The sequence below is a fragment of the Lathamus discolor genome, chromosome 10, assembly GCF_037157495.1.
Source record: "Lathamus discolor isolate bLatDis1 chromosome 10, bLatDis1.hap1, whole genome shotgun sequence".
In the NCBI taxonomy this organism is placed as follows: Eukaryota; Metazoa; Chordata; class Aves; order Psittaciformes; family Psittacidae; genus Lathamus; species Lathamus discolor.
This window is the reverse complement of record NC_088893.1, coordinates 15593315-15615169: the sequence shown is the minus strand read 5'-3', so window position 1 is coordinate 15615169 and position 21855 is coordinate 15593315. Positions and strand designations below refer to the sequence as shown.

The 21855-nt window shown below is 50.4% G+C and overlaps 1 protein-coding gene across 1 annotated transcript; it reads left to right on the top strand.

The window, feature by feature from the left end:
• The first annotated feature begins 10965 nt into the window (after positions 1-10965).
• Positions 10966-18475, top strand: LOC136019967 (neuropeptide Y receptor type 2-like). The gene is made up of 2 exons (XM_065690635.1): positions 10966-11170; positions 17274-18475. Exon 2 carries the CDS (start codon positions 17312-17314, stop codon positions 18473-18475), a length of 1164 nt encoding a protein of 387 aa, XP_065546707.1. The 5' UTR covers positions 10966-11170; positions 17274-17311.
• Positions 18476-21855: the final 3380 nt, after the last annotated feature.

The window sequence follows — 21855 nt, the reverse complement described above, 5'->3', positions numbered from 1 at the left end:
CTCCCTGCACTGCTCTCCCTGCACTGCTCTCACTGCACTGCCCTGCCGCTGCATTCAGCAATGAGAGCGTAGAAATGGGCAGCAGGGAAAACCCGTCCTTTCCGTTCCCTGGCTTCCCTTCTGCACGGGTCAGAAGCTTGCAGGACCTGAGCCAGCTCTACAGGTCCTAGCATCTTCAAGTAGCAGCTCTGACCAAAGTCTTGGGGTCACTGCGGGACAAGGTGTTGCTCTGTAATCACAAGGGCTGCAGGCTTGTCAGCAGGGGAAAGGAGGAAGGGTTTCATCCTTGTGCGGTCATCTGATGGTGGGCCCTGAGATGTTGTGGGAAGTGGCAAACAGTAGTGGACATGTGAGAAAAATCACAAGAGCTTTCTGTACTGGAAATAATGGGAACAAGCACAAATTGCACAGACTGTCTGTCTCCTAACCACTGTTAGCATCTGAGCATCCCCAACAGGGTGATGTGCAGGGGCACTGTCCACCTCCTGCCTTCCTCCTGCTGCTGCTGTGTTTTCTCACCATTAGAGCAATGCAGTTAGGGTTCCACCCGTCTTCCTTTGCTTGTCTGAGGGATTTTCCCAGGCTTTCTGTTGCACTCTGCGTGCTTGCCCACTGGCATGTGGCCACAGCAGCCCTGCTTGCAGGCATCAGCCTCTCCCTTGTCTCTACCAGCCCCTCGGGGTCACATGCTCAGCCTCAGCTCTGTGCTGATGTTTGGGCTTGCAGCACCACTGACTACATGAGGAGCAATCTGTCCTGGGGGATGCTGCCCATGGGCACAAAGCAGTGATGAGCTGAAGCTCCTTGTTGCTCACCATCACAATGCAGAGCCCTGGCTTAGGCAGCTCTGGGGGCTTTCCCTGGGGGTTACGGGTGCCCCCAGGGAAAATCCTGAGCTTCAGAAAGTGCCATGGACAAGAAGGGAGGATGTGGGCTGCTGTGAAAGTGCTCTGAGGCCTCTGGGTGGTCAAACAAATGGCATCTGTGGACACCAACAAGGTCAGGCCATGCCCAAATATGCTGCCAGCCCCCATACAATTATTCTGGGGGCTCTGGACCCCTTGCTGAGGAGAGCTGGATACTGGGGGACAAGAATCACTCCCTGGGCAGGAACTGTCTCCAACAGGCTGAGCCTGCTCCCATTGCTGCCTTTATCCCCTCTCCACTGCGCACCTCAGTGGGGTTCCTGTGGGAATGTCACTAGCTGGTGACACCAGGACCTAGGGGATGACACAGGGAACGGGGAATGACTGAACAGCCTCTGTTTAGCTGTGATTTAACGCAGCAAAACTTCACTCCCCACATTTATGGAGTTTCGTGCATCCGGTAAGCTGGATCTCACTATGTGGATTGGCTGGGGCTTGCTGGGAGCAGTGACTGCTGCCAGCCCAGCGTGGGTAGCGCCTGTGCAGCGGGAGAGGGGCTGGCATTCCATGGCATCCTCCTGCCACAAGCCAGCATTCCCTGCGAAATAGCTGGCTTTTAGCTCTTGGAGTTTGGATGGGAGTTGAATCATCTCTTTCTGAGAGGGAAGTGGGTTCATCAGCCATGTCCAGCCTCTAATCTCCTTGCTTCACCACTGTTTCTCCAGGAGGAATCACAGACTATGCACAGACACACATAGATGCATGCACAGACCTGCAGGCAAAACACCCAGCTCAGCGCATGCAGCCTGGGGTGAGCTAGTGTGCAGCTCCGTGACCTGTTGTAGCTTGCAGCACCAACGTCCATTATTTGTGCAGCTCTGCATAGAGGTAAAAGCATCAGTAATTGCTTTTCAGCGGAGATCTGGAATGTGCTGTGGAAGGTTATGTTCCCACAGCAGCCTGAGCCATCAGTGCTGGGTGATGTCCCCGTGAATCAGCATCTGTGCTGTGTTTAGAGAGCTCATCCCTCCCTGTGGGGCTGGTTGCAGAGCCCAGGGAGGTGACAGCCCCCAGCCTGCACCGCCCAGTGCAGCTGCAGGTCTGTTGTTTGGAGGAGGTGAGTCCCTGTAGCCAGATAAATGAAGCTTCACCCTTAAAGAGCAGAATTTGGGATAGCTCAGGTGATGTTGAACTCCCCTGTTAGCCCCAGCTGGAACCTGGTCCTGGGGACATTGTGCAGTGTGAGCAGCAGGAGCATCCCCCTGCTGTGGTACTGGGATGGGGCTGTGCCAGTGGATACCCTGAGGGCTGCAGGATGCCGCTGTCATGGGAGCAATGCTCTGCACCAGCTGAGTACTGTGGGACACCTCACAGCACCCAGGGGAGTCCTGAACCCCTGATTTGATTTGATTTTCCCAGATAACTCCCCTTGCTGTTGACAGGACCGTGCCCGTGCAACACTGCTCAGCTCCAACTTTGTAGGTTTGAGATGCAAATGCAGGTTTTGGAGCCAAAGGAGGAGCGGTGCCATTTTAGCACATTCTGCACTAATCCATCAATCCCAGGAGAAAGTGCTAATGCAGGCAGGGATGTCCTCGTCATGGCCATTTCACTTGCTGGGACATCAGCTACAAGGTCTGAAGCCAACAGTGAGTGGCAGTCACTTCCCAATGAACACATCTCCCATCTGTGGATTGAAAACACACACACCCCAGCGTCCCTGGGTCTCGGATTCTTGTTTAAGTGCTCCTGGCATCTCCTTCCTTTCAGCACTCACTTCAGTTGGCAGTGTAATGTTTTTCTTTCTTTTTTTAGCATATTCCTCTCGGGAGGCTCCAAGCTCTGGGTTGGGACCTGAGAACGCTGTCTTTGGAGAGCCTGATTATGAGCTGGGGAGATGAATGATAATGTGGATCGGGAAGGATCTGGCTGAAAGCTCATGGATTGGGTCCAAACCTCTTTGCAGTTCTCCGCTCCATGCACCAAACATGTATTCTTGGAGATGGGTGTCAAAGGCACTGTTTGGCTTCAGAGAAGGAGGGGCATGAAGCTGGACCTACGGCACTTCCCACTACATCCGCAGTATCGATCCCTTGTGTCAGCTCTCCAAACGTGGGCAAGAAAGCTCAAGAGGGCTTTAGAGGCTTTGGATTTTGATTTCCCTGTTTCACTTTGGTTTGAGTACAAATACACACCGAGGACTTTGATCCCTCTGGATCACACTCTGCTTGAGCAGTGCCTGGCTGTGGGACAGGGCAGGGGGCAGAGGGGTGAACTGGGGCTGGAGCCCCAGTGGTGAGGGGCTGGGCAGCCCCTCAGCAGTGACTCCTGTGCTAGCTGGTCTGTGCCCTTCTGCACCCACAGCCTGTCCCCTACAGAGTGGAAACCTGGAGGCAGGGATCCTCCAGCCACAGACACTGGGGTGAGGTGGTGGTTTTGGTGTGTCTGTGCCCTTTCCACTGCCCACAGCATCCCTGGCCAGGAGGGAGTGTGGTGCTGCTGGTCCAGGAGAGATCCCCAGACTCCTGGCTGCACCCCAGGAGGCTCCGCTTCAGTGGGCTCTTGCCAGCTCTCTCCTGCACTGAGACCAGGAGAGAGGAAGAAATGGAAAGGGAAAACAGCAATTGGGAAGAAAAAAGAGAAAGAAGAAAGGATGAGGTGAATCAAGGTAACGGCTGCATTGCCGTTAATGAATATTATGCATCCCTCCATGACCTCAGCTGCAGGAACATAGTTTAAAGACTTTGGTTAGAAAAGTGAGCAGGAAATGAAGCAATGCTCCAAGATATCTTTGGATAAATAGCTGGAGGAGGAGGGTGACCCAAGGCTAGGCCATTATTTGGCAATATTTTCTTCCCAGGCCCAAATGACACTGCTGCTTTGCTAAAGCCAGAGCCTTGTGCTCTGAAGGCATCCAACTGACCCCAAGTACCCCATGAACTGGCAGCCATGGTCCAGAGAAGAGCCAGATGGAGATGGTGAGTGGTGTTGAGCAAGTTCAAACCATCCCAAACATGCCATGAAAGGACCTAGGTCAAGTAAGGCTAGTTGTCTGAAGGCTTGGGTCATTTTGTCCTTTGTGGGTCCAGGAGCTCATGAAGAAGGCTTGGGGATCAGCATAGACAAATCCATCTCCCACTACATGGAGGGAGGGAGTTTTCACCATGGGACTGGGGTGCTTCTGAGCCCCTGGATGCTGCATGGCTCTGCGGGCACTGAGGCTGTGTTTTAACCCAAAACCCACTGGTGACGGCATGTACGAAACAGGTCCTAGAGCAGGCACAGGAGGATGAATTCTGCTTAACCATGGCTTTCATTTTTCCAAGGATACTCAAACAGCTGAGTTCTTAGGGACTGGACTCATATGGCTGCTGGGCTTCTCATCCCAGTCTCCCTCCCCAGGACTCCCTGTGTAAACCATCATGAGCTGTCTGACATATGGAGATGTGAGATTCCCCACACCGCCCCTGCGGGCAGCCAGGAATCCACGACGTTTGCATTCCACCAGCATCCTCCCCATACCCAGGCGCCAAATCCAGGCAATTTGTGCAAATATTAGCATTTCTGGCTGCCGCTTGTTTGCCTGTTTATTCATGAAACCCCTCTGATATTCCACACACAGCACAGGGCTTGGCCAAAGCAGCTTTGTCCTCTCAGCCTTCCCCATCATGGGTCATGCTTCAGCTCCCCAAACAGCCCATTACCTGGTCCCTGGGCAGAGATGCCCCGTAGTGCTCTTATCCTGCACTTGGATGCCTGGTTCATGGTGAGGCTGCTGAGCACTCACAGATGTGTGGAGCTGACTCTGTAGGGCCTGAAGCATGTGGGTTGTTTTTAGCTTCTTTGAGGTTTCTCACCTCAGCTCTGTACAGCAAAGGTCTTCATGAGCTCACCCTACAAAAATGGGCTGGGCAGACTTGGCTGCTCAAGGTGCTTAAGTCTTTCATTGGTTAGCATCGATATTCCACAGTCAAAACGTAGTAGCCATGAAATCACATCACACCACCAAATTTGCTTTCCCCTGGCTGTTTGCTCTATTCATTACTTCCATTAAAGATGGCCACAGAGCCCCGGTTCTAGGAATACCACACAAATCTGACCGGTTCCCAGTGTCTGCACTGGTGAGGCTGTGGTGATGCTTGGTCAGGCAGCTCACTGTCACCCAGCCCTGTGCTGCAGCTGCCCTAAATAACCCTGGGTCCAGGGATGCTGTGTGATGCAGCCAGGCTGAAGCCAAGGCCAGAGGCAGGCGATGGCCTTCAGGAGGCTGTGTCTTCTGCTCCTCGTTCTGGCAGCACAGTAAGCGCCAAGAGTGATGATCTTACCCTGAGGATGAATTGATCTCTTTCAGAGCCCTGCTCTTTGCTTCCCATTCAAAGTTCACAGAGTGATTTATCTGTAATAGGAGCTAGGCAGGCTCCTTTCCCCTCCATTCCAGGGGAATAAGCAGGGGCACCACCTTGCCCAGGACAGCTATCAAAACAGGGAATAACCCATCTGGAGACATGGCGCCAAGGCCTTTGCTGACATTTCCCTTTCTCCAGTGACCAGAGCAGGCTGTACTCATCCCCTTCACCCTGATAATAATGATGCACACTGCTCTGGTCCTCACATCAGGATGTCATGGGAAGCTGTCCATCTTCTGCCCAGGGTGAATGTCACCCTGAAGGAACATGGTTTTCCCTGTGGGAAGCTTAGCGCCACATGCTGCAGCATTTGAAAGTCCTGAGTGCTCACAGAGGTAATGCTGTGCAAAGCCCTATTTCTCCTGGCATCTTAAATACCTTTAATGCCTGGGGAGAAATAAGTCTCTTCTCCCTCCAGCATGAAATGACTTTCGAAGTGGATTTACAGGCTCCAGACTCACCTCCCTCATGTCTGATCCGAGCTCTTCAGTGAAGGCAGAGAGGAAACACTGCTCATCGAATAATAAATTGCAGGCACACGCTCCCCATAGCAGTTGTTTGGAAAGTGTCCCACACGCCTTGTGCCAGATTTGCTGGCCAGGGAAGCTCAGTGGTATTAGCATGTTCCAGTTAATTAGGGTTGTGAGCCGTCCTTTTCATCGCCTGAAGAGCTGAAAGAAGGACAAACTCAGAGCACTGCCTTTATAAGGCTTTGTGCTCTCCAGCTTGGCTTGTGCGTGCTCTGTGTGTACCCTGGGGATGCTGCTCTGTCTCCTGGGGTCTCAGTGTCATACCTATCTCTCAGTGTCAGACAGTGGCTTCTGAGTCACGTTTTCTAGGGAACACAGAGCCAGATGGAATCCCAGCCAAGCCTCTGGGTTTGTATCAGGAGTGGATCAGACCTTCCTGCCCTGGTGTGAAGAGCCACCAGCAGCACTGGCGTGTACTGACACTGGTGCTGGCACAGCACTGAGCATGGTGCAGATAATCTGCTGCTTGCTGACAGCTAATGTGGGTCCCCACAGGGCTGGGAAAGATGGAGCAAGGCAGTGAAGCAGCAAATATGATCCTGTTGTCTCTATGGCAGAGCTGAGCAACAGATCTCAGCTCCTCGAAACCCGGTGCCTTCTGGCAGCACCAAGTCCATGGAAAACATGCCAATGCCCTGAATTTTTCCCAAGCGCTTGCATCACCTTCAGTCTTGACACTTAGGTAGAGTTCAGGCTGGGGTTGCCATCAGCCCATCCAGCTGTGCCTGCTCCCATTGCCAGAGTCCAGTATTTAGAGTGCTGTTTGTCGTCTCAGGAGTGACAGAGTGGCCAGAGACTTGTAACTTCATCATGGGTCTATGAATCAGGAGTATTCAGCCTGGGAGAGCAAGACCATGATCGCAGAACATGGACAACTTAGAAATAAACCCCACAGGGCAAAAGTGTCATCTCAGCTGTCCTAGCAAGGCTGCTACTACTGCACATCCAAGCACCCAGCCTCCTGTAGTGCATGCAGCCCACTGCTCCAGGGGTGTGTTTGCCAAAGTGAAGCATTTTTATCACCTCTTCCACATACAGGGAATCAAGACACGTCAAATAATCTGCCCAAAGGCACACAGAGAGTCTGAAGGACCGGGAAACATTCCGCTTCCCCAAAACTCAGCCAGATTTCCAGTCTATCCAGACAACTGCTGGTGTACAAAGTATTGTATTTTTGCAATCCTCGCTCTGAAGAGCTTATCTGACTGCAATTATCCTCTTCTGCAGAAGCTGTTTTCTACCTGGCTCAGTACACAAACAACAAGCAACAACCCTCTAATAAATTAGTGAAGCTTTGAGTGCAGTGACTTGCAGAAACCACAGCTAAATGAAGGGGCCAGTTCTGGGCTCAGAGGCTCTGCTGTCTGTCTGGAGGAACTGAGCTGCCCAGAGTCCCTCTGCCTCGATGTGAGGATGAAGAAGGAGATTTTGTGTGTTGGAGGAGATCAAGGGGTAGGAAGGGAGTTAATCAACTTATATCAAATGAGCTCTGTGGCTTTGCCCAAAGTGGAGCCCTGTCCCTACCTGCTCCCAACCCTGCCAGGAGCTGGTGTGGCCATGTGTGTCCTCTTCAGCAGGACACAAACAAACCCTGTTAATATCTTTCCAAACTATCTCCTTTTTCCTGGCTCACTGACTCTCACCCTGAAGACAAACTCAGCATCCCTGTCTTCTGTCTGCCCTGGAGGAGAGCAGAGATTTGTCAATCCCAGGCCAACCCATACAGCTTGTCTCTTCTGCTGCTTCTCCAGTGCCTCTCATTGTGGCATCAGATCACTCAGGTATTTCAGCAAAACCTTGTCCCTGCTGCTATCTCTGCTCCTCCACTAATTCCAGAAATGTTCCTATGAGGACAATAAGCAGTTACGAAATGAGAACATCTGCTTTTAAATTCAGAGAGGGTGCAGACAGCTTTCTATCCTCCCTCCCACCCCTGAGCAGCTTTGTGGCTCATTTAGCTCCCAAATGCATCACAGTCTCCCAAATCTGCTGTGCCCATGAACTCTGGGGCTCAGATGGAAAAGGGGCTTTTGTGTTACCACAACATGCTGATGCTTCTGAGGCTGCTCAGCAAAACACGGGAGTGATACTGCAGGAAGGAGCAGTGGAAATATTTTGATTATGTGCAGGTGGAATTAAGCAGATGTTTGAAAAATGAAAAGCTGCTTTTTTAAGTCACTCATTGCTGGTGCTCCAGATGAAGCAGGATGAACGGGAGCATCTGGAAGCCTTGGTAACAGATTTCTTAGAGATTTCACAGAGATTTCTGCCAGGGTGTGATCAGATAATATGCCTGCCTTTTATGACAGGAGTTGAGCTAAAGAGTGTGGCTTACAGCTGCAAGGTGTGCAGACCAAGGACCAGCCTGCTCACTGAGGCAGAGCAGATCATGGGCTGATGAAAAGGCAGCCCTCTCCTCTGCCCCATTTCTCAGCTTTTTGACATCAATTTTACTCCCTGGAGCATAATATTCATTGTTGTGTTCTCAGAAGAGCAGGTGAGCAGAGGCGCTTTACCTAATCAAAGCACAACCACGGAAAGGCTTTTGGACTGCAAAGATGCTTTGAATAATCCCATCGTGTTTGAAAGGACACGAAGCTCCTGCAACACTGGTGCAGGCATTTGTGTGTACCCAGTCCATGTATGAAATACCCCAGCGTTTGAGGGTACATTGTGCATGAAGTGGGTCCCACCACTTCTGCTTGGGGCTGTGCAGCCTTCCCTAGGGAAGGGACCATCTTTGTATTTCCCCATCCTCATTCTTCAAGGTATAGTTGCTGGTTGAGGCTAGGAAGACCCTCAGCTCTTTTGGGACCTGTTACCTGCTGGGGAGGTCTTTTTGGCTGCAACAGCCAGCACCAGGACTGCTCCTCTTCCCCCAACAAAAGGAAGAGGGGATCTGGAAGAGCAGACCATGGGTGTCCTTTGGCTGCCGAGGAGCTGACGGTTGGGCAGCATCAGGGCTATGCTGCATGAACTCGCTGCCAGCAGTAATTATGTTGTAGCTGGGTGGGAGTAATTATGTAGTAGCTGTTGTAGCAGGCTGGCAGGCAGCTTGTTTGTGGTGCCGTGAGAAGAGCCTGGCTCCTGGAGAGAGGGACGGGGAGCACGGAGGGAGCAGGGAACAAACCCTGTCTTGGTGGCTGCCACTTGGATTGACACCTCAGGTGTGCTCCGAGCTTGGCCTTCCCTTACTAGACTGCTCCATCGCTTGTTGGGGGATGATTTGTGACCATGTGCATCACCATGAGTCATGACCAGGTCTCCCTTCCTGGGCTCTGTCTGTTCTGCCAAGCACAAGGGCTTTGGGCTATGTTATCTCGTTGGAGAGCTGAGTGGATTCTTGGGAACACCACAGGTTTTGGTGCTAACCTCTCTGCTGGACCCTGAGGCTGTGGGAGAGGATGGTCTTGAGGACTGCAGTGACTAGTCTGTGATTTAAGAGTTTGCATTTGCTGTCATACAGCAAGCACCATGTGCCAAAAATGACTAGAATTCACCCCATGGTCCTTCTAAAGGTTCACAGCTTCAGGCTGCAGTAAGTTTCTCTCCTGTCAATCACTGCCTTTTCCCCAGGCATCTTATTCCAGCCTGAGGAAGAGAAGAGCAGGGAACTCTCTGGGGAATGGGCAAGAAAAATCTTACACCAGAAAAGAAAGGAGGGGAAAACATCTCTCTTGCGCAGAAATCAACTATCCACTGCTGAGGACCCTGGAGAGGAGGAGTATCCATCCACCAGGAGCATAAGGAGTAGCATACACCATTAGCTACTCTTTGCCTCTCCCTGTAGGCTGCTGGGAGACAGCAACAGCCCCTTTCAAGTGGGTTTGTCTTGTCCTGCTCCTCTCCACTCTCAGCTTTCCAGAGCTGCTAAATAGACAGCCTTAGGGAAAATGAAGGGGGAGAAGACACAAAACTCCCATAGAAATCCAGCAAGTGCAGCTGGTGGATTTACCCAGCTGTCAGTGCTGGGACACTGAGCCCTTTTCTTCCTGAAGGGGTGACTGGGAGAGCAAGGGGAAGGATGGGACTCATGAGGACCTTGTCCAAGTCTTGGGTTCAAGTGCCACTGTCTGTGTGACTTAGTTTAGGAACGTTCCCTCTCTCCTTTTTCTCCTAAGCCATTGAAATGTTTTATTTTTCCTGGTTTGTCATGACTTTTGTGGCACAGAAAGGTGGTTGAAAACCCTCCCCTTTTTCATTTCTCACAAAGAAGAGGAAACCAAAGTCCACTGTGGGGGTAAAGAGCAAGACTCTTCAGATAAACTACTAGCTGTAGGTACTCAAAGCCAAGGACAGGTGTCCTCCTCCCTGACCTCTGCACTGCACTGCCTGTGAGGCAAATCCTATGCGAGGAACACACCCGACTTCTTTGAAGGCAAACCCTTTGAGCAGGCAGGGAGCTGTGCTTCTCCTGCTTCCCCGTGCCACCCTCAGGGTGCTTCCCTGGGCTCTGGCAAGCTTGGATTTTGCAGATTTGGACATGAGGATGCTGCTTTTGTGCCTCTTCCTCTCTCTTGCTCCAGAAGCGTGGGTATTGCTGAGCACCCTAAAATAGAAACTCACTCGGGTTCCCAGCTCCACACTGAATCTGGCTCTGGAACAGGCTGAGCCATTGCCAAGTGGCTAAAACTTCTTACCATTACTTCTGTTTTCATCACAAGAGTACCTGAAGGCCTGTCCCACAGCAGCTGACTGCTCTATGCAGGGCACTGTACTAACACAGAGGCAGAGGAGGATGAGGGGAGGTCTGCGAGGGCTCTGCTGAGTTACAGGACCTGCAGACCTCTTGCTGCAGGGAAGATTCACCCCTGGGCAAGACTGTGCCGGTCCCAACAAGTTTAAAGCCTGAGCAGATGGGACAGCTCTGGAGTAAGGGCGGATGGACACTTGCCCTGGTCAGTGGCACAGGAAAGGAGCTTGCAGATCTCCATCTCCCACCACTTTTCACCGGAGAGGGAACTGTGGATGTGTTGGAAAAGCTTCTCTCTCCCCGATGCAAGAAGCCCCTCAGTGGCTGAACACTGTATAAACAGCAGCAGCAGGCTCCCTCCCCTTTTCCATTTCTGTTTGTTAAACACACGCTCCCTGCCTTTCTGTCATTCAGGAGCTAACCCAGCATCCAGCCTTGCGATACGGGGGCTGTCAGTCACCCTGCAAGAGGGTGCTCTCCGGATGCTCAGGGTGGTACTGAAGCTACCCCCAGCGATGAAGCACCCTTCAGCAGCCCAGATCCTCACCTGACTTCCTCGCTTTTCCGAGGACAGTCACAGAAAAGTGCTTTTCACCCCTTTGCCACAGGTTGACTCCCAGAGAGTGGAGAGGACCAAGCGCTCCATCCCGGCCAGCAATGAGACAATAACTTGAGGTGAGCAGCTCGGTTCCTGGAGGAGGAGGATACTCTGGCCTTTGCAGGTGGGTTGGGGAGGGCTCATCTGTATGGCAGGGCTGGCGGGGGGTGGGGGGGCGGGGCAGGTCCTGGCCATGACACATGGTCCAGGCAAAAAAGGTACAAGCATCTTTGGGAAACTGAATTTTGGGGACTGGCAGCTGCGAGATGGAATAGAGAGAAAGTGAACAAGAAACACTGGCAGGAGTTTCGACACAGTCTGGGAAGCAGGATGCTGAGGGAGAGCAGTGAGAAGAGCAGGTTGCTCCAGGGGGCTGCACAAACCAGGCATGTAACAGGACAGAGCTGCAGGTGTGGGGCTGAGGTGCGTGGCTGCCTGAGAAATCCAGATCTCTCCCACAATCTGCCTCCTCGTGGCTTGGTTCAAACCTCCTGTCAGCTTCCCCGTGCTGGGACTGCACATGTTGCTGGCACTCGTCTCACTGCCAGAGATCAGTGCCCTCAAAGACAGATTCAAAGGGAGATAGGAGTCTGCAGGAGGAAAACTGGTGCTTGCTGTCTTTCTGTGCTCACTGCATGTTAACTGTTGAACAGAGGAAGCCTTCTGTAGTCCTGTTATAGCCTGCATTTCACCTATGGAGTTTCTAGTCTGTCCCAAAGCAGGATTTTCTTCCTGGTTGTTCTGTTGGTTCTTTACTTCCCTCTCCTCCCTTGTCTCATCTACCCCAGCCTCCCCAGATTTAAGGAGGTAACAGACTCCCCAGGGTGATGAGGATCCCTCCACCAAGCTCTTCCCTTCTGCAACCCCAGAAACTGGTATGTCTCTGTTGCAGCATCACCTGCTGAGCCCTGTCTCCTAGCCAGCCTTTTCTGATCCCATGGTGTGTTCCACAGGGCAAGGGGTCCTGCTCTGTTGCCCCCTGCTTTCTGTAGGAGATTTCCAGGAGAAAGCATGTATCCTTGCCAAATGGGTCTCTTCTCATCACCACCTTTTTCATCCTGTCCTGAGCTGACTGGCTAAAGCATCCTTCTTGCCTTGTCTCCTTCAGTCTTCTCTGGCTCCGACCTAGGCAGGGACCTGCAAATACTTGGAGTGGGGAACCACAAGTATCCCCTCTTCCTTTCACTTTGTCTCCCAGTGCCAGTTCTACACTGGGGTCCCCTAAAAGCAGCTCCGGGGCCCTGGAGCTTTGTATGTGCAGGGCTGGCAATGTGTGTCTGACGCCATGAGGTTTCTGCCCCAATGGGCCTGATCTGGTAGGTAATGTAGAAAGATGCAGAAGACAGTGGGCAGGTCAGAGGGTTTTCCCTTCTCCAGTAGTGTCATAGTAGGACAATCACCCCTTCACTGGAGATGGAAGAACCTGGGACAATTTCTCTCTGCTGTTTGGCTTCAGGAAATCACCCCAGAGCTACTGTTTGTCCTGAAGCCAGCCCTTTGCACAGAGAAGGCAAAACTCTTCCCCTCCATCACTTATATTTTGCATTTTCATGCAGCTCCTGAAATCCACATTCAGGTTTTATCCTGAGAGATGCAGAGTCCTCTCTGGTGGGGAATGCAGGAAACTGGAGTTAGGAAACTTGGGCTTTGTTCCCAGCCCTGCCATGGATGTGCTGTGTGGTCTCTGGCAAGCTGATTTAACCTCCATATCTCAATTTATTGTGTTCTCTTTTAAGTGCTGTGCTGTGTGGCGCAGGGCTTCAGCTTGTTGCTGCCTCTCGAGTGCTGTAGGGGAACACGAAGGTGGTAGAAGTTGGCTTGCCCAGGATGACAGCTGGGTTCTGGTGATGAGGGATGGTCTCAGACCTCCTTGCCACAGACACCTTGCCTGCTGCCAGCTATGGGACTGGGGATGAGCACTGGGAGCCAGTGCTCCAGACAGCTGCTGGAGATGAAGGGTTTCATGCAGTTGAGATGCATCAGAGGAAGGACACAGCAGAGAACATGTCTGAGCCAAGACTTGGGAGTATCCATCAGCCTCGGTGCTCACACCCCAGTGCTGCTGTAGGAGGAGATTGTGGCTGTCATTAGCCAGAGAGCAGAGGCTGGTCAAAGTCCCTCCACTCCCTCCCTTCCGATCCATGATTACTGTGATAGAATTACAATTGCTGGCTACACTCTGAGCAATCTTTGCCCTTACTTCCCTCTTTCCTGCACCCCTTGTCCCCACGCCACATGCCTGCTGGCTGCAGCAACCCCAAGCTCGCTTCCTGGGACAAAAAGAGGAATTTTCATTAACAAGCTCTGTTTCCTCCAGCCCTCTGCCCACCCCTCCAGCCCTGCTTTCTGAACCCTGCCAGGCATTGCAGATGGCTCTTCCAGGTCTGGATGTGCCCTGACAGAGCTGGACCAGGCTGTCTGTGTGCCTTGGGTTGCAGCAGGGACATGGAGGGAGCTGGGCTGTCCCCAGGAAACAGAGGTGCATGTGAGTCCCAGGACACCTAGACTTGGCCTGCTGTAGGAATGGATTTTGGAGTTGGTCACTATCCCTCTCAGTCACAGACAGCAGTGTGCTCAGCGAAGTGCTTCCTCCCTTCCCAAAGGCTGAAGCCTGCTGGCACAGGGAACAGCTTTCTGTCTCCACAGGAGCCTTCCCTGGGTCCCAGCCCTGCCTCAGGGTGAATCTCAGCTGGAAGAGAGGGTGAGGGCAGGATCCAGGCAATGCCCTGTTTCTGCATCCCTTCATGGCAGCCCAGCACAGAGAAAATGGCTTAGGGTTCTTTCTGCCATGCTGCTCTGTTCTCCCAGAGCAGTTGTGTCTCTGCTCCAAGGATTTTTCCATCTAGCCTGGCAGGCCTGCTGGGCATGGGAGCATGTGCCTGCAGCAGCCTAGACATATGCCAGTACTTCCATTACTTGCTGGAACAGACCTCAGTCCACTCCTAGCAGCATCCCTGTGACCTCCAGGCAGCCCCTGGAGTAGGAACACTTGTTATGACCATTTTGTCTCTTAATTAAAATGCCTTAATTGATTTGTAATAGTTCTCCTTTGGAAAAAAACACAAAGCAAAGCAAATCAAATAATAACTCCATTAAGGCCATTTTGTTAGGAAGCAAAACAGCTTCAATAATCACAATGTTTCTGGCTCCTCTCAGATAGTGGGTAGCTGCCAGTCTCCAGTGAAAGGGAAAAGCCTGAGATGTGAACATGTGAACTGGCAACCAGTTGGTGGGTGAGGTGGGGAAAAAGGGAATGGAGTGTCCACTCGTGCTGTGCCAGGACTTGGGTACTGAAGGTGAACGGGCAAGTCACGGAAAAGGGGTTACAAGTGATAGTGATCAGGTAATGCCTGTTGCCTTGCTCTGAGTCCCACTGCATCAGCTGCATGGGGTGGCTTTGAGGTCATCTCTCCTGCTGTAGAAACTAGGACTTTTCCAGGGCTGGGGGCAGTGGTGTTGTGGAGATCTGAGACCACCCTTTAGCAAACCCCTACCGCAGCAAATCCACCCATTTTTTCCTCCTGCTGCCTAGAGCTACCTTCTTACCCTCTTAGGTAGCTGTATAGCATCCATTATCACAGTATTTGAGCCCAGCAACTCCACATACAGGAACCTTTGGCCTAAACTGGCCAGCAGTTAGGCAAGTTAGGCAAGCCAAGGGACATGGAGAGGGCAGGAGAAAGCAAGTGTGCAAACAGGGTCTAACAGAGACAGTTCTTTTGCAGCCCCTAGGAGCAGCTCCCAAGGGGGAATCACAACCCTTACTCTGAGGAGCAATGAAAGAACAAGCAGAATAATTCATTGCAACTTCATCGCTGCCACCTTGACCATCTTTCCAGCATTATTTTATGCTGTTTGTTTATGGAACTGGCTGAAATGCAGTTTCAGCATTTCATCAAATGTACAGAAAAGCATTCCCCCCCTTTCCCAGGATAGGCTGTCCTTAAACACTTGCCTGGCAGGGTATGGGACTTGCGGGAAGCCCACCAGCACCCAGGTATCAAATGCTCAAATCTCATCTGGTACAAACCCAGACCAATTAATTCCTCAGTTGAGAAGGTTCACAGCAGTGTGCCTCTGATTTTCAGCTTCTTTTAAGCCCTCAGTGGCAGGGCATTATCCCCAATCTCTGCAGGTCAGAGAAAACACGATGCTCTGCAAACCACTCTGTTTGGGCGCAGTCATGACTTTTTCTCACTTTTTATCAAGTGTGCAGTGGGAATGGGGGCCCTACACAGTGCTGGGGAGATGGGATATGTAAGGGGCCATCTCCACCCCTCTCTGCATATCCCAGCAGCAATTCTGAGCCACGGAGGCTGAGAAGGAGCCTGTAACAGAGCTGGCTTTTCTCCTGCTGTGTTTGGACTCAATGATAGCCCTGTCATGACAGCACTCTGCTGTTACAATGGCACCAAATGCCAGCCGTGGGTTCCAGCCCGAGTCAGTTCTGGCTCATCAGCCAGGCTCCCTGCTCCCAAAGCCATGCTCACGCAGACGTCTGAGCACCACGTGGCAGGAGCTCACTGATGCTGCAGCTTTGGCTCTCAGGCCTGTTTGTGCCTGGACGCTCGGCAACAGCTCTGCAGGAGGCTGGTTCACAGCTCCAGGAGTTTGCCCCCTGCAAAAGCCCCTGCAGGAGCTCCCTCCTTTGCACAGCCAGCACAGACTGGGTGTCACCGACATGGACGGGACAGACGAGTTCTTTTAGGGATCCTTGGCAATGATGACAGCACTAAATCGTGGTTACAATTAAAGCTTTGTTATCTTAACATGATATTATGGTTAGTGTAGCACAGGATTTCTATAAGCCAAATCCATGTAGTACAATCTACAAGTAGTGCAATACAGAATTTATGATGCAGCTTATGATATCTGATCACCTAAGTAATACACAGTTTATAATACAACTTAACTTATAATTGCCTGAACCCTCTGCAGATCAGGTCAAATTCTAATACATGGTTTGCTGTACCCATGTAACAATCATCCTCTAGTCTTAAAAAGTCCTATAAAAGTGTAAGAGACACACTCAGAAATCAAAGGGAACAGAGGACGGTGGGGGTGTCCCTGTCTATGGGTCTCACTGTCCAGTAGTTCCCCACTTAGGACTTGTAAATGCTCGATTTTATGGCCAGTGCTGTGTGCTGTTTATGCTTCCCTGTTCCATGATGGGGTCAGTAGCAGCTGCCTGACTGGGTGTGTGGGACCTTCAAGGCCAGACAGGAAGCGAGTAGTCACCCTGGTACGCAGGAACCTTGAGGCTGGCAGGGGAGAAAGAAAACTGTTTGGTTTCTCTAGTTGGTTCACAGGACCTTCAGGGCCTGATAGTGAAGGAAAGGGAGTAATACGTGACCTGCTTGCTCACAGAGAGTGGCTGCTTGCCTCATAAAATGGTATTAGTTTTGCTAACCACATTATTATGGGCTGGGAGCAGGGTCCACTGGGTTGAATTGGGTGGTAGCCTCACTAGCAGGAGCAGTGGTGGAGACTCATGCAGAGACAGGGCGACAGATACTTTCACCTGGAGAGGTGAGAAATAAGAAACTGAAAAAACCTGGTGCACAATCTGGAAATAAACAGTTACGGGGAGCTGGAGAAGAACCCAGGAATTTGACAATGTCTTGCTTTTCTCTTTTCCTAATTTTTAAGGAGTTAGGACTCAGGGCTTTTCTGTAGGCCAGTAAATCTCATCAAAGATGACCGACATCATCAGTGATTGCTTCTGTCAGCCCCAAGAGGTCCCAGATTTTTGGCTTGCTTGAAGTGACTTCCCTGTTTTGCAAAGCCTAGCCTGAGGAAGCAGAAGACACAGCATGCAAAGGGTCTCCATGAGCAGATCTCTTCAGGACCTACCATTCTAGCCCTGACTAGTTGAGGGTTTTTTTCCCCATTCGATTCAAATAAACAGAATCGCAGAAGCTTGGGTGAAATGTTGCATTTTCCCCTGACCTTTCCTTGGGGAACTGGCATTCAACTGATCATAGGTTCTAACAGGAAGTGTAAGAGAGCTGCAAGACCATTCAGTATGAGAATGGATGGGGGTAAGGGAGGAGGAAGGAGGATGTCACCACTGCTGCTGTTTAGCCCAAAATGCCATGTGGGACATGCCCTTTGAGTCTCAATTCTTGCAGATGCTCTGCTGTCTCCTGAGCTCTCACTTTTGCTGTGTCTGTGTTCCAGACCTCCTTCACCTCCTGACAGAAAGTCTCAGGCCACGCATGGGACCATTGGAGGGAGCCAACAGCACTCTCACCATGGAGAAGACAGCATTGGAGGAGAAGCTGCCACAGGGCTGGCATGCCAAGGACTTTGTCACTCCTAACCAGGATCTCTCTGGGTCCCGCAGTGTTATGATGGACAGCACCAAGATCCTGGGGGTGCAGGTTGTTCTGATTGCCGCCTACTCCCTCATCATTCTGCTGGGGTTCATCGGCAACTCCTTGGTCATTTACATCATAGTGAAGTACAAGACCATGAGGACTGTCACCAACTTCTTCATAGCTAACCTGGCCCTGGCAGATCTCATGGTGGACACACTCTGTCTGCCCTTCACCCTAGTCTACACGCTGCTGGATGAGTGGAAGTTTGGGGCTGTTCTTTGTCATCTGGTTCCTTATGCTCAAGCTCTGAGTGTCCATGTGTCCACTCTCACCCTAACTGTGATTGCCCTGGATAGGTATCGGTGTATTGTTTTCCACCTGGACAGCAGGATTTCCAAGAGGCTCAGCTTCACCATCATTGCTGTCATGTGGCTAGTAGCAGCTGTGCTGGCAGGTCCTCTGGCCATCTTCAGAGAGTACCGATATGAGGAAATCCCATCCATCAACCTCAAAATGGCTGTCTGCTCAGAAAAATGGCCTTCTGGCAATAACAGAGATGCCACCATCTACAGCCTGTCCATGCTCCTTCTGCAGTATGTCCTTCCCCTTGCAATTATTTGTTTTGCCTACACCAGGATCTGGTTCAAGCTCAAAAACCATGTCAGCCCTACTTCTAGGAATGAAAACCAGTGCCGGCGGAGGAAGACTACCAAAATGCTAGTGATGGTAGTTGTAGTATTCGCAGTCTGTTGGCTCCCCTTCCACATATTCCAGCTTGCCATTGATCTTGACCTGGTCCTTATCTTCCATGACTACAAACTCCTGTACACTGTTTTCCATGTCGGCGCCATGTGCTCTACATTTGTCAACCCTCTGCTCTACGGATGGATGAACAAGAACTACCGGAATGGCTTCCTCATGTTCTTCCGTTGCCAGAACAAGCCAGAAAGCATTCACACTGAAGGCTCTGTTAGAGGGAGGTCATACATTTTCAGAGCCAGCACCCTAAATGGGAGCATCAAACAGACTGCTGGCAATGTACCACTGCCCACAGAGGTTTAGGGATGGGACATCCACCTCCAGGACTGGGACTGACTGAGCCCAGAGACGTTCTTGTGTGAATGCCTTTTTTTTGGCAGAGCATTATGTTGCCAAAACGTTATAGCTACTGCAGGCATGTAGAAACATCACCTGTATCTCGCAAAACAATAAACCTGATGTATTTCTGTCTGACCGAACAAATGAATTTCGCCTTTCTCTGCATTCAAGTTACGCATGCAGGAGCATGAAAAATCACACAGAGGAAGCTTTCATTTAGCCAAATACGCCCTTTTGCTATTTCCATTTGCCAAAATGGGTTGTTCAGCCTTTTACCCTCTGACATATTACACATGACAAATGCAGAACCTTATTGTGTATGTTTCATCTGTATGTCTTTTACCCAAAAGCCTTAATGTTCCAACTTTAGCTAATGTCTCCAAGGGGAGGGAGACCTACACTCTTCTGCAAGCATGAGCTGGCTAGTGCCATCACTCTGGTGTCCTGGGAAGGGAGCATGTTGAAGCAGGTTGAAGCTGGGCAATCCATGATTTCTTGACCAGCATTTGCATTAATCTATATTTGCAACCCATGGGATGAGCTCAGGTCCTCAGAAAGCCCAGGAGGTGGCAGTGACACTACTTACCACAGCTTGCTTTACAAGTGCAAGAGCAAGGCTATGGGGTCACCTCATTAACCAGGGAGCTTGTGAATCAGTGCTCTGGATTTTGCAAGGAGAGCAGGCAGAGAAGTGGACAGGAAAGACGTGGGGCAGCTGGTCAAGGGAACTGAAACTGAACCTAGGAGATTGGCAAAGGTGATCTCCAGACCCTAAAATCTTGCTTCTGACATGCAATAACTTGATGGCTCCCAGCATGACCAGAGGCAGATCTACCAATGACACCATTCTCCAAAGACACCATTCTCCAAGGCACTCAGAGGGTTTTAAATCTACTCTTTCTGTGGTTGGAGGTAGCATAGGTCGGGTGCTTCAGTTCAGAAGACAGATGTAACCTGCTTGCATGATTGTCACAGATGTGGCATCCCCTGGCAGAAGAAGACATGCAGACAAAGGAAGATGTATTCTATCAAACCAAACTATATGTTCTCCTCTCTAAAGCTGTCAGCTGAGGAGCGTATTTTTAGCTCTGCCATCAAAGGAGCCTTGATTGCTACTGTGATCTCAGCAGCTCGTCATTGGGGTTGTCTGTAAAAGTCAGTGTTCATCAGATTGGAAAGTAACTCCCAGGTGCAGGAAAGAGACTTAAGAGACCTCCTCATTAAAGATAAAAAGAAAACCTTTGATTTGCAGGTCTTCCATGGAGCAAGGACAAGAGATAAGAGGATTGCAGTCCTGAGGACACCAGCCCGGACCAGGCTGCTGGGCTTGTCACATCTGCAGTCCTCAAGAGATGAAATGTCAAAGGACTTATTTGATAGTCTAGCTCTCCTGCCTCCTCCCCAGCTTGTCCTGCCTATGGCCCTTGCTCTCCAGCTCAGCTTACAACTGCCACACTAGATTTTAGTCTCTGTTTATTTCTCTGATCCCCTGCTCCATTTTCCTAACTAGGTACAAGAAAGTGGTCACTGGTTCCTTCCCAAGAGACATCACTGCCAGGCAGGGCCTGCAGCTCACTCTCCGTACTTGGAGTCATGGGCATGCTGATGTCTAATAACCTACGCAGCACCTGGTCCTGCAGGTCACAGCCTGTTTTTCTTTTCAGGGAGCTTCTGGATCTGTCAAGATCCTGTCAGGAAGTCATTGATGTTCCAGTGAGAGGGTCATCTCCTTCCTTACAGGCCACAACATGATATGAGAGCCAAGGCATAAGTAAGCCTTTGCCATGTGATGTGCCGTGGCGTGGTGGTGGAAGTTTATTTTTTCATCCTGATGAAAAGAGGATATTCTCCTCCACAGCACTGGCAAATTCTGTCCCTGCCTAATGAGCTGGTCATTTCTACAATCCATCCTCCTGAGGAACTCTCCCCCTATTTCCACCAAACTCCAAGATGCAAAGAAATATTTATGTTTCAAAAGCAGCCTAAATGAGTGGAAAGAATTCAACTATTACCAATAAACACTTCAGAAAGTGATTGAACACTCAATAATATATGTCAGTGTAAAGTAACACATTCAGCAATGCAAGCTTGGAGGCCAATCACGTTGCCATCTGAGATGGATGAGGAACTAAATTGCTCTTCTAAAGGCCTTGCCAAAGGTTTTGTCCTGTGACACCACGTACTGTATCTGACTGCAGAGCAAGGCAGATAATGACATTATGAATGACTGTTTAATTTTGAGCCCAGACTTTTAAACTAAATATGGATAAATAAATAAATAGATCCCAGCTCTTCACAAATAAATACTGGCAGCAGCATTTATAGGGAGGAGGTATTTTTATGCTGGAGCAAACTGAGAAGGAGAAATTATTTACTTCAAGTGTAACAGCATCATTCCGTTGGCTTTATTTAATGCACTTGTGCAGCTTTACTGATAATTTCTGCTTGCTGCTTTTTCCTTGCTATTGGAAGAAAGATAACAACCTTCCACACCCACTGCTGGCAACAAACTGGCTCTTGGTTGTGCATATACATCCCTGTGGAAACCATGATGCCTCTATCGAGGGACAGTGGCCCTAGTGTCCGCTGCCAAAAAGAGCAAGAGAAGGTGGAGAGCAAGGAAGCAAAGCTTCTTACCAGAAGTTGATTTGGGAGAATAAATAGTATGTTATAGACTATCATGACTGCATGGAAGGCAGGAAAGAGTTTGCTTCCATGAAACAGAAATTTATTAGAGGTGAAGGTTCCCCAAATACTAACACTGCTAAAGATGGCTTTACTGCCATGATCAGTTCCATGAAACCAACAACCAGAAGCATTTTAAGTTTTTGAACTATTTAGAGCTTGGGACAGGGTAGGAAGAACCCAGCTCACCCTGCTGTATTGGTGTCAAGGGCAGATCCTGTAGGAGCTACAGATGTTCTTGGAGTCAAAGGCATCTGTCTGCTGCCTGCTCCTTGACGAAGGTGCCTCAGTAAATGCTGGCCAAGCGGGGCTACCCTCTGCAGAGCTGGCCCTGCTGTTCCTTATGTGGGATGGAATGATTCATGTCAACACCACAGCTGGTAGGGATACGGCATTTCATTACAGGGTTAGGCACGCAGTGACAAAAATTAAAATGAACAAGTGTTTCAGCAAAGCTTGTCTGGAAGACAGTGTTCCGATGACCAAATGAGTTTCTTCTGGGGATCTTTCTGATCCTTGCTGACATCCTTCTCAAAATGCTGCTTCACTGAACTCACCCGAGGATATTTCACAGCTTTTAGGAGGTTCTGAGTTCCCCAAGAAATACCCTATTTCTCATGCTAGGAGACTCCTTCTGGTCACGCCATACAAATCTTGTA

Coding starts and splice junctions, on each gene's coding strand:
- LOC136019967 (XM_065690635.1), top strand. CDS start 17,312: ATGGGACCATTGGAGGGAGCCAACAGCACTCTCACCATGGAGAAGACA.